The 12,084-nt window shown below is 40.7% G+C and overlaps 2 protein-coding genes across 4 annotated transcripts; one reads left to right on the forward strand and one right to left on the reverse strand.

Annotated features, from left to right (window-relative positions):
• Nucleotides 1-305: 305 nt before the first annotated feature.
• On the reverse strand, nucleotides 306-5,358 carry HAUS2 (HAUS augmin like complex subunit 2). Its single transcript, XM_026095751.2, has 6 exons — nucleotides 5,061-5,358; nucleotides 4,189-4,281; nucleotides 2,666-2,735; nucleotides 1,735-1,867; nucleotides 998-1,106; nucleotides 306-862 (listed from the first exon to the last, which is right to left on the reverse strand). The coding sequence occupies exons 1-6, from the start codon at nucleotides 5,310-5,312 to the stop codon at nucleotides 713-715; spliced, it is 807 nt and encodes a 268-aa protein (XP_025951536.2). The 5' UTR covers nucleotides 5,313-5,358; the 3' UTR covers nucleotides 306-712.
• On the forward strand, nucleotides 5,339-11,412 carry LRRC57 (leucine rich repeat containing 57). 3 transcript variants are annotated; one of them, XM_064512583.1, is made up of 6 exons: nucleotides 5,339-5,490; nucleotides 6,233-6,411; nucleotides 7,676-7,811; nucleotides 8,945-9,126; nucleotides 9,699-9,884; nucleotides 10,484-11,412. In XM_064512583.1, exons 2-6 carry the CDS (start codon nucleotides 6,328-6,330, stop codon nucleotides 10,523-10,525), a joined length of 630 nt encoding a protein of 209 aa, XP_064368653.1. In that variant the 5' UTR covers nucleotides 5,339-5,490; nucleotides 6,233-6,327; the 3' UTR covers nucleotides 10,526-11,412. The 3 variants fall into 3 exon arrangements, with proteins under 3 accessions (XP_064368653.1, XP_064368651.1, XP_064368652.1); XM_064512581.1 differs by having other exon boundaries at nucleotides 5,340-5,490; nucleotides 8,945-9,213; XM_064512582.1 differs by having other exon boundaries at nucleotides 5,343-5,490; nucleotides 6,257-6,411; nucleotides 8,945-9,213.
• Nucleotides 11,413-12,084: the final 672 nt, after the last annotated feature.

Consider the following 12,084-nt stretch of genomic DNA (forward strand, 5'->3'; position numbering starts at 1 on the left):
ATAGAAAGAGAGAGACTGAAGAATATATTTATCACTATCACAGAAATGCAGATTACAAGTTAGTAGAAATTATATATATCACTTAGTCCATTCCCTGCTTTTCCAGACAACCACATCATAGTCATAATACAGGCTAACTTAAAACTACTTAGATTCCTTGTTTCTACTGCTTCCAGTGAAGAGTGTTCCAGTTTCACCCATCTGGCAGTGGTTGGAACTCTTACGTTCCAGGTTATGTTTCCATACCAACTTTGTATTGTTCTCTTAATTATCGGATTTTGTAACAGAATATAAAGAGACTTAGCTCTTAATAATCTAGTGCATTTATTGAAGTTTTACAACGACATACAAAAATATAGCACTTACGAAAACAAACGTGGACATTACAGCAAATACATGACCAATATCAAAAGAAAACCTGCATTGAAGATACAGGCTCTAAGACAACTCTACCTGACTATTTCAAAAAGGAACTCCCTAACGGTCTTCTCACTGGTTTGTCTTTGTATGAGCTATTGCTCATTGTCCAATTACATTTTTTTGTTTATAGCTGAGAACTGTTAACCATTCAAATATCATGTAAGAACAGAAAAAATAACTAGCTATAAAGTCCCTGTTGGATTAAGGCACTATTATATTGTAGTTTTCACAGAAGACTGTTAAAGGGTAGTTCTTTGAACGGCCATCCTATCTGCGGAGAAAAAATGATTTGTCAGGTTAAAGAAAAGCTAAAGTCCAGTTCAGCAGGATTATAGATGTTGTCAGAATGCACTCCTTTTTGCAGTCCCCTCCATTTCAGTATTTGCTCTGTCAGTTCCTCCAACTCTGTCACTAGCACCTCTGTTTTTGTCAAAGCAGTGTCCTGAAAAGGAAGAGATGACAGGATATACAGGGATGAAATGCATATTAGCAAGACACAAAACTAACCTACACAATCAAACAGTATTGAGTTCTTAATGCTGGAAGACACACAAAGCTCGGTTGTTTTGCTACTCACCATATTCTTCATGACGCTGGGTATCTGAGGGATGCTTCTTACGGTCTGCAAATGGCTTTCAAGCTTCTCAATGAAAGTCACAGCCTCAGTCAACAACTCTACTACATACCTGTAGTCAAGAACGAACCCTCCTACTCAAAAGCTGTGCAAAACAATGCAAGATTTAATACTTTCCAGCTCTTACTCTTGTGGGTTATCTTAATCCTCTCCTCCAGTTTTATGAGAGACTCTGATTTCTCAACGATTACAACTCTTTGATTACTCTCAGCAACAATTACACAGGAATTACAGGAGTGAACATACACCACTTTAGTAACCTCAGCAAGAAAGACTAGATTTTTTAAACATACTATGCATCTATGAGAATCATCCACACGCGTATTCTGAGCAAGTCATGGTGAAAGCAAGAGGGCAAACATAACACTTCCTGCTTATGGAGAAGCATAACGAATCAAGCATTTAATACATCTCTAAAAAGATACAACATGAATCTTTGTGAAACCTTCAGAAGATGACCAAATCACCCTAAGCAAATATTCATGAAAAGACTTAATATATCTTTCTATAAATTTAGCCGGTGAGCAAACTATTAGTTTTTAGCTGAGGTTCCACTAGTTATGTTTATTTCTCCTCTTCTCAATGCAAAAGTGAATGAGAGCGTGTAACTTTTACTGCCTCTGAGTTCAAATTGATTTGGATTCATGCATACACAAAACAATTATTTTCTATATGCCTACCTGTGGAAAGGAGCCTCAATAGGCAGGTTCTCTTGACATCTGGGCTTCATCAACCTTTGTCTGAGAGTCCTTTTCTCTTTCAGCACTGCTTCCAAGTGTCTGTTCATATCTTGGAAGATCTGGCACTTTTGGTCTATAAAATAAAATTACAAAGTTGAAACTATTGGCCTGCTAAAAGGCAGCAAAATTTCTTCTGGAGAAAGGTATAAAGAAATAATCCGATATATTGCACAAGACAGTTTACACTCAAGAAAGAGATAATTAATTAGTGACTTGTGTTAGATTGTACAGGACTTAACATCAGAATATATTCTGAAGAAAGCCATATCTACTTTTTAGATATACAGCTTTGTTGTTTTAAATTATCTGTAGTTTTAAGTAAAATGTCTTTAAGAGATGAAATCCACTTCTTAATCTATATCATAGAATTGAAGTATTACAATATACATCATTAGCATAACACAGCATTAGCAAGCTAGAAAATTTTTAAGCATCCATCCAATTGTAGTGATAAAAGCAAGGGAGAAATACTGAAGAAATAAACCCATATGCTCCCAAACCACTAAAACAGAAATTCAAGCAATTCTAGGGACATTACAGATGAAGCAAAAATACACGTCAGGTTGCTGGAAAAACAGAGAAGCAGCACACAAGCCAAAGGAAGCAAAACATATTATACTGATCATCTCAGAACCCTTAATGTTCCACTGACCATGGGGACAAGAGGACACACAATTACACGCACACAGCTTCTACTGTCACAGTAGAAGGTGTATGTTCTTTAGGGGCTAAGCACCCGCCACCTCTAACAAGATATCCAGTGATGACAGATGCAATAATTTCTAGAACTGTCATGTACTCAGAGGAAGCATTACTCTGCTGATGAAGTCATTTAACACTCATGTTTTTTCTAGTGTATAACTGCACTTACTCAAGTAAAAAGGGTGAGTAATGTCTGCTGTCTCCTTCTCCAACTGCAGGATTTCAGTTTCCATTTTTTTCTACAACAGTAATAAAAATCAAATGAAAATGAAAGTGTATTTTTAATTAAGAGACTGAGAGGGACACCAAGAGAAAGACCAAGGCACTCTCGTGGTGTTTTCACTGTTAAGGGTTTTTTTGGCAAAGAGGAAAAGACTCAAAAATCAGTTTGGTGATTTATTGGGAATTTGTGCTAGAAAAGACAATCAGGCAATTTATTCTTAAAACACAGAAGCTTTTATCGCCCACAAAGCAGTTTCATTGTCTATATTGTGCTTTAAAAAAAATACAGCAAGTCTCCTCCTTCTGGTAAAGGTTGGTTTGCTGTCTGTCTGTTTTTTAAGCTGAGGGATAAGCTATCTCACACGAACCTCTTAGCTTTAATTCTTTTCAATGATAAAGCAGTGCAAGAGCAGCAGATACCTTTCTGTGATTCGTACTATCAACCAAAAAAGATGTTTCGAAAGAAGACCAAAAAAAAGTTCTTGCATTCCTGATCAAAAGCAATAAGCAAGAGAAATACCAAGAAAAAATGACAGATTAAAAACAGGCTTAAAGTGAATGTTACTGGATGCTGAGGACAGATGAACAGAGTTGTGACTTGACAGTAAAACCTGTTTAGAACTGTTGAGCAGGTGTTTCCCCTTCCTGCATGCTTTCAGAAAACGAGAAGAATCATAACCTGTTCAGAAAAAAAATAACTATTGGGAACAGCTGAAAGAGCTGTGATTTTTTAGGCTAGACAGGAGAAGACTGAGGAAAAGACAGAACACAAGTCTTTCAGGACACACAGGGGAACAATTGCTTCCCTTGATCACTGTCAGAGTCTATTCTGTGCACAAAAACTTCCAGCAAAGGAGGTTAAGTAACCATGTTACCGACAGCTGAAAACTGTTCCTTCTGACGGTAGGGCAGGATGATGCCAGCTAATCTGTTCTCCAAAAAAGTACATGAGCAATTTATCACACTGCTTTGCAGTAAGGCTTTGTAGCTGCTGGAACCTGAACTGTATAATTCAATAGGCAGTTTTCCCACTAGCCAGCAAATGTTCAGAATACGTCATCATAAAATATAACCCAACAGCTAATGCAGACAGTAGGAAGTGATTGAGGTTAGCTCTTGCTAACCAAGAAAATGGTTCAGTTGTCTATAAAGAAACACCCTTTTTTGCAAGCAAAGTCAATTACACATTCTTATTTGTTTCTCGGTTTCTTCAGAAAGCTTCAGGTCACATTGCAGTCAAAGATGCAAACTGCTATGTGCTTCCAGTTATGCTGAAAACTTTTATTCTATCATTTTGTTCTTTTCTTTGTGACAATTCAGTCCATGGGGAAAACCTGCCAACTGTTAAACAATTAAATTGTTAAAAAATGTGAAGCAATTGCACATTTCAGTTTGATGCCTCATCTGGTGGCACATATTACCTCCGTGTATGAAGCGCTGAAAGTTTATTGACAACACTAAAGGTGGTACCTGATTGATTTCAGCTTGAATGTTTGCGATTTGCTCCATCTCTGAGAACTTCATAAAGCATGGGGGTTTTTTACAGGTTAAATCCAAAGTCTCCTGTGAAAGGAAAACAGCAGGGAAAAGTGAAGACAGCTGCAAGAAGGTATTGGGCAAGTTCTCAAGATTTAACAGTAACTTTAGACTACTTAAAGCCAATCAGTTTCACTATGCAATGTATTAAATTTCTTCTGAGCATCTCATAAAATACATGTATTATCTTGGGGAAATAAATGCGAGTAAAAACAAAATTGCATGAAAGACTGTGAGAGCACTCTGAAAGGCTTTTGCATGTCCCTAGAACGCACTAGAGAGCACCAAAAGCCTCGTGTAACCCAGAAAAACACAGCCTAGAAGGTACAGTTATTCCTGACAAGAAAAACTACCATTAGCCAAAATGCAACGAGGTCCAGCATTAAAAGGAAAACCTCAGCCTTTTAAATTAAAAAGCACTGAAGAACAAATGCTTGAGGGAGCGGAATGGAAGGAAGAGAACTTCGACACAGCACCCGAGCCCAAGCCTCTTCCAACCTTTATCGCAATTTTATTTTAGCCACCCTTCTCCCCGTTGTCTCCAGCCTCAGCAGCTGCTCGAGCGCGGTCCCCCGGGCGCCGCCCGGCACAACCCCCTGCTCCCGCCGCCCCGTGGCTTTCCCTCACTTCCCACCTCGGCGGGAGGGCAAAAAAAGGCTCCGGGGCGGGCTTTTTCGGCAAACGCGCCGCCCGCCACCGGGCACGGGCCCCGCTCCCGCCGCGGGGAGCAGTTAGCGCCGCCCGCCCGCCCCCCGCCAAGCGCCGGGCCGCGCCGCGGAAGCCTCCCCCGGCCGGCGCGCCCGTACCTGGCTCACGACGCCCGCCGCCAAGCACCGCGCCAGCACGGCCGCCGCCGCCGTGGGCTGCCCCGCGTCCCAGGGCCTGGCGGCGGCCTCCTCGCCCCGGAGCCACGGCAGCTCCAGGGCCGAGGGCGCCCGGGCGCCGGGGCCTCCGGCCGCCGTTGCTGCGGTAACGGAGCGGCCGCGACGCTCCGCCATGTTGGGCGTCCGGGGAGCCCGAGCGGCTGGGAGTGTGTGTGCCCCCGGCTTCTGCGCCATACTGGGAGTGGCGGGGACGGCGGCCGGCGAGCTTCCGGTTCCGGAGGCGCCACTGGGCAGGGCGGCTCTGCGGTTCACGGCGGGCGCTGCGGGGCGGCGCCGGCTGCGGGGCGCGGTGGAGGCCGGGGCCGCGGTGGAGGCCGGGGCCGCGGGGAGCAGCACCGCGGCGACTCTGCAGGTGGGCGCGGAGCCGGCCGGGCGCGAAGGAAGGAGGGAGGGAGTCGCCCGGCGGGGACGGTGCGGCTGGACCGAGGCGCCCCCGGCCCCCCCGGCGCCCGGCCGCTGCCCGGGGGGCGGGAGCCGCCGCCGGGCCGGGTCCCCTTGGGTCCTTCGCGGCCGTCGCAGCAGGGAGCGCTCGTTACCCCGGGCCTGGTATTTCGAGTTGTTCTACGTTCGTGTTGGGTTTTATTCTGTGGCTCCCTCCTCCCGCACATTTGACTGACGCTAATCCCTTGGTGTGCAGCTCAGCGTAACGTGTTGTGGGGATTAAACTCTGCTGGGGCTGCAGGTGCTGGGTGTCTGCTTCTAGAATCACAACAAGGGAGGCGAGTCTTTAAATAAATAATACTTCCCCCCCCCCCAAAGTCAGCAAACAGAAGTATAGTGTTAAAAGCAGCTGTGTGCTCCTAGACTCCATTAAAGTAATCTAGAGTGTCCATGATTGCCTTGCACTGCTGGTCCGTGGAAGAGGAGAAGTACAGGAAGTCTGCAGTTTTTCACTTAGTTTTAATGATGCTCTTTGTTGCATCAATTCAGTATCCAGATTGCTATAATGAAAGCATCTTAATAGGCTAGGTTAATCTGAGAAAGTTTTAGATTTCAGTTATTAGGGAGATGAAAATGCACTATTGAAACATTGCTTATGCTGTTCAGTGTGTCTAGTGTGTTGAAATTACTCTTTGCATCTGCTTTTATAACAGAGAATTTGGATTGCTGTCATCCAGTGCAGAATAACTGAGAGAGAGTGGCTGAGACTATCGCTCAGATTCTGTATGCTTGACGAAGAACTGTCAGAATGGGAAACAGTGCACTGAAAGCCCACCTGGAGACAGCACAGAAAACTGGAGTGTTTCAACTAACAGGAAAGGGACTTACAGAGGTAATAGAACTGTAGTGTAAACATGGCTGTTTGTGTATGTTCCTGACACTTCTGGAGAGGGATCCCCAGCTCATTCTTGTAATGCACTGTATGCATGCATTTCTTATAAATGTCTCATATTGTTTCCAGCAATTTATTTTCTCCTTTTTGCAGAGCAGATTTTTGCTTGCACTGTCTTCTAACTGAGGATTTGTCTGGCATGACATCTGCTTGCTTCTGATCTTACGCTTTAGAATGAATGTATGCTAAAGAAGTATGTTTGTTAGTTACTGTGCTTTTGTTGTGCTTTCTAAACGTGGCTCAGCTCAGAAAACTGTAAAATTGACTGAGAAAAGAAGTAAATTTTTTAGCTGTATTGTTACCTAGAAAGTTACTCCACGATTTGTGGCATTTAAATACTTATGCTGTGTTTAATCATAATCATATGGATAGTCTATACAAGCTGTTCACATGGCTGCAAGTATCCAAGTTTAAATGTATCAGAATTTGTCTTGACTTTGACTCAATCACAGAAAAACGCAGAATGTACTGGAGCTGTCAGTCTAGTAACAATTCATAGGATAGCCAAAATAACTCAATTGCAGTAATTTTCCATGATTTTTCTAAAGTATCTCCTTCCACTAGTCTACCTTCTCTTTTTTTTTTCCTCCGCCAGAATAAGGGAGAATCAAAACCACTGATCTATTGACTAGGACTTCCTGATGATCACTGTCAATTTTTTTTTTTTTTTTTGCAAGTCCATGCCAAATGCAGATTACAGTGGGAAGATTTGGAGGTTCATGGAGTAAGCAAGTTAGTAGGCAGGAATAAGGGAAGTGGTTTACATAATTATTTAAAAAGGAAAAATTGGAAGACTTTTTTTTTTCCCCAGTCCTACTGTGCAAAAATATAGGGAAGTAGTTAGCTAGCTGTAGAGAATTTTAATAGGCATGTTTAAGGGAAACACACAAGAGAACTAAAACATGGTGTAATTTCTTCTCCTTTTTTAATTTAAATTCTTTGGATTAAAAACTGCTCTTCCTGGATGTTAGACTGTCTCCCTTATATTTCTTTTTCCCCTATTTTGCCATTAATACTTGGATGAAAAATGTTTTTTTTAAATATATATTAGTGAATTTGTTGACTTAATTGCATACTGCGATGATTGGACATTGTGTAGGCCAATGTAATGATTCATATATCAGTTACAATTTCAAAGCTATGTGCCTTGAACATTTGAAGTTGTGGCAACAATTTTAATGCAGTATCTTTTTCCCTCCACTAGTTTCCGGAAGATCTGCAGAAGCTAGCAAGCAACCTAAGGACAATAGACTTGTCAAACAATAAAATGGAGATCTTACCGCCACTGATAGGAAAATTTTCCTTTCTGAAGAGCCTTGTTCTAAACAACAACAAACTGAGTATGCCTGCTAATTAATATCTCCAGAGATTTTTAAAATAATAAGCTGACTTCTCTGATCAGAAACTTAATTTAATGATTTAACTCTCACTGGATGTAAATGGGAAGTTTAGTCACCTAAACTGAAATCTTTGGAATTCATGTACAGGAAAACAAACAAACAAACCATGAATTCTTCAGCACTAGTTGCCAACTTAGTTGTATTATCAGTTTTACAATGACATGTAAGTACTTAAAACTGTATAGTTTCTGTGCTGTGACTTGTCTGCTCTGGAAGTTTAACAGCTTCAGATGGTTTAGTCCTTGCACAGAGAACAGGTAATGAAGATGATCTGTAGAAAATATTGCTGGCCATTCAGTGGTTGTTACTGTTTATGTTGGGCATGTCCTGTGGAAGTTCAATGAAATTTAGGAAACTGTGAGCTATGAGAGATGCTGTCTTTTGGATGACTAATAAAATTCTTGCCTTTGTATGGAAAATTAGGTTGAGCTGAAGAAACTGACTGTATTTTTGTGTGTGTAATTATGCACTCTCTGCTTTTTCTTTCCTTTTTAACGAACATGATTTACAAACCTCTCTGTTTCTCTAGTGCAATTCAGGAGAGCTATAGATTTTAAAAGAGTGTAGACAGAATGAGGGTTAAATGAACCCTAGCAGACCTTACCTGGTGAGGCTTATCTGCTGGTATGGTACGGTATAAATTATCTGAGAACTTACTTTTGAGTAAGTTGAATAGTAACTTTGAAGGGTGGCAGCAGACTTCTGAAGCTGTGAATTGTATGGTACTTTAAATGTTATGGGATACATTGGCCAAGTGGTTAGTAAAGAGTGTAACTGATAGTGTAAAATCCTCTCAGAGCAGAGTGGTGTTTTCAGCCTGTAGTTTGAAGGCCCACCCTCTCTGCGGATCTAATGTATTTATGGAAGATGGTTAAAAAGCATCTGTCGTCAGTGGGTTTAAGTTTGCTGTGCAGGAACCCGTGCCTTCATTGGAAAACTTAGAGGGTTCCTGTGAGAAATTATTTTAATATAACACTGTGTTTTCCATGCAGAAGCTTATTTGACTTAAATGGACATGCATATTTACTGTTCTTTGTTTAGCTAATTTCTGTTGTTCTGTGATTTATTTCTAGCTGCTTTACCTGAAGAGCTGTGTAAACTGAAAAAACTGGAAACATTGCACTTGAATGGCAATCACTTGAGGCAGCTACCAGCTGCATTTGGACAACTTTCAGCTCTCAAAACCCTGAGCCTTTCTGGAAACCAGCTTCGGACTGTGCCTACACAACTGTGTGGTCTTCGCCACTTGGATGTGGTAGATCTTTCCAAAAACCAAATCCAAAATGTGCCTGACACTGTGGGAGAATTGCAGGCTATTGAACTCAATTTGAATCAGAACCAGGTCTGGTAACTAAGATGTTATAGGCATGCGGATTTAGGACATGATTGTTTGTCTTGGAGTTAGTATGTCCACAGAACATAAGCTGAGACCATCAAAACTTTATAGGTAGAAGAAACATCTCCTGGATGCAACAGAAATGGGAAAATCACTACTAAATTCATATACTGTGGTATCTTCAACTGCCTGATTTGACTATCAGGTTCCTACTCCACAAGTGTTTAAATTATTTTTTGTATAGTTAAATTCAGGATTTATCAGTTAAACAGATGTGTAGGTTGCCTGTCATCATGGAAGAACAAAAAAAGTTACTTTGATTTTTTTTGACCGTTCTTGTTTACGCATTATTGTCATTAAGTTACTGTTAATGTAGTTAATATTCACAGAACAATAATTGCTCCACATTAGTCTGAAACACAGCCCACTTTAAATAATCATGGATAACTATCACTAATCCTATTTCACTTTTGTTCTTTGATTTGTATCAGATATCCCAGATCTCAGTGCAGATCTCCCACTGTCCACGCCTCAAAGTCTTGCGTTTAGAAGAAAACTGTCTAGAACTCAGCATGCTTCCTCAGAGTATTCTCAGTGATTCCCAGATCTCACTGCTTGCAGTAGAAGGCAACCTCTTTGAAATCAAGAAACTCAGAGAACTGGAGGGTTATGACAAGGTTTGTGTATTTTTTTTTTCTCTTACAAAGAAGCTTCTTGTACACTCCCTACCCAGTACCTTTTTGGAATACTAAGAGAGGTGCTATGCTAGTGAATAAAAGCATAGTCTACTGGTGTTGTCACTAGTACTGGATTCTTAGCTATCCTCTGAAAAGAACTTTAAAATTCTTTAAAGATTAACTTTCTTATAGGATTCAGGATCGGTGTTCTTCCATCAGCATCTTATGAAGGGTAGGTAATGATGACAGGTGTGTGTGCAAGTAGTAAATCCCTTTGACAGTATAGAAAAGCAGGATAAAAAGAAAGTAATGGATGCTTCCTATCATACTGCAGTCTTAGCTGTTTGTTTCATTTAATGTTATTTCATCCTTAACACTTCAGATAAGCATTGCAAGAACTTTTAGGAATAGCAATCTGAATTACAGCAAATTGCTGTAAGACAGGGTTTTTTTAAAATAAAGCTCTAATGGTTGTGTCCTCTAAATAATAAATAATGCTTTAGATGCAGAGTGCTTTTGACTCTGAGAGCAGGTTAGATGTTTGCAGTAGTAATGAATGTTGCATTAACTTCTGAATCTTAAACCTTTTTCTTTTATAGTACATGGAGCGGTTTACAGCTACGAAGAAGAAGTTTGCATGATTATTATTCTGACCCTGTGTATCCCTGGAAAGAAGAGTTAGTGACTGAAGCACCTGCTTCAGTGACTTAAACCAAGACCAATGAAGGAGATTGATCATACGATCCTCTCTAGTAGTCTGATACAGTCTGCTAAGCTAAGGCAACATCGAATAAACTTGAAGTAGAGAATATGGGTATTGAACTGATGAACCCGCCCAGCGGCTGGTTTAGATTCCCTGCCATTATAGCTTTTAACACACTACTTATTCTCCTTTGTCAGAGCCCTTTCTTTGACAAAAAAGAGAATGAGCGTTTTGAAGTTGCCAGCTCCTCTTTGTGAGGAAGCTTATTGCTTTATAAGAGGATTACTTCTCCTGGAAACATTTTTCTATGTTAGTGCACTGAAGTTCTGCTACCAAAACAGATTCAAAACATTGTCATATGTCTTGCTGTCAGCACGCTACAGAGAAGAGCTTTTGAAGACATTATAGTTCTTAACCTGTGTTTTTATGAAGCACAAATAGTTATGGCTGTTTTATTAACTGCTTCTAGTAAACAAATCATGTTTTGAGCATCCATCTTTATTCACTGTACTTCACAAGCTTTTTTTCCCCCCATAAGCAAGAATTGCACTACAGTCCCCTTCTGCCCAAGCTGTATCTAATAAAAATTAGGCTTCACCTTCATCGTATTCCATAAAAATGTATTTTGTTGGAGAAGATAATATCCTTACATTGAGTCTGTGTACAAAGCTATGCTGAAAGTCTTAGTCATCACCTTACTGCTGCTGCCTTATTACCAAAAGCACCCAGCAAAAGCTAAAGTGTACGCAATTATGTAACAAGTACTGAAAAGGAAAATGTATTTGTCTATTTTAGTAAAGCTTTTTGAAAAAGTGCTTAAATTTATTTGGTGCAACTGCTGCTGTTATCACTTAACAAGTAGTACTAAGCTGTCATTGTAGAAGCCATTGCTTTAGGTACTTTGATCCATCAGTTGCTGGTAGCAGTTGTACTTCAGGTTTTTTTGTTTGTTGTTTTGAGAATGCAAAGTAGTGGCATGTCAGCCCTGTGGTAGCAATTCCATTAATATGTACTGCATGCTGAAAACAGTGTGACGTGGGAGCTGTACTAGGTGCCTTTCTTGGCAAGATAAGCATGGATGCATCTCTTAATGAGGCTGTCTTACAGGTAATTTTGCATATTACTGTTCTATGCCTATGCTTTCCTACACAAGGCAGGAAAGGCATTGAGACAATGAACTTAAAACCTGTGGATCTGCAGTTAAAAAAAAAAGTGAGGTGATCTTAATTCTCAACATAATCAACCCTTCTAAGCATCCTATAAAAGAACAATTATCTAGTTTCCTGTCCCTGTTGATGTCTGTTACTTAATATTACATAGTATTACATATTACATAGTAATACTTCTTGTGAAGTAGTGCTTTAAGGAACATCAGCTCCTTACACAAAGGATGGATGTGAGCCATCATTAAATGGAAAAGTACTTTCACTTAAGAACCCCTGTTCCAGGTATATTGGGGGGGGGGGGTAGTCTTCTGTAAGAAGTAGCTGACAGCAG

Source organism: Dromaius novaehollandiae, chromosome 5 (assembly GCF_036370855.1).
Source record: "Dromaius novaehollandiae isolate bDroNov1 chromosome 5, bDroNov1.hap1, whole genome shotgun sequence".
Lineage (NCBI taxonomy): Eukaryota > Metazoa > Chordata > Aves > Casuariiformes > Dromaiidae > Dromaius > Dromaius novaehollandiae.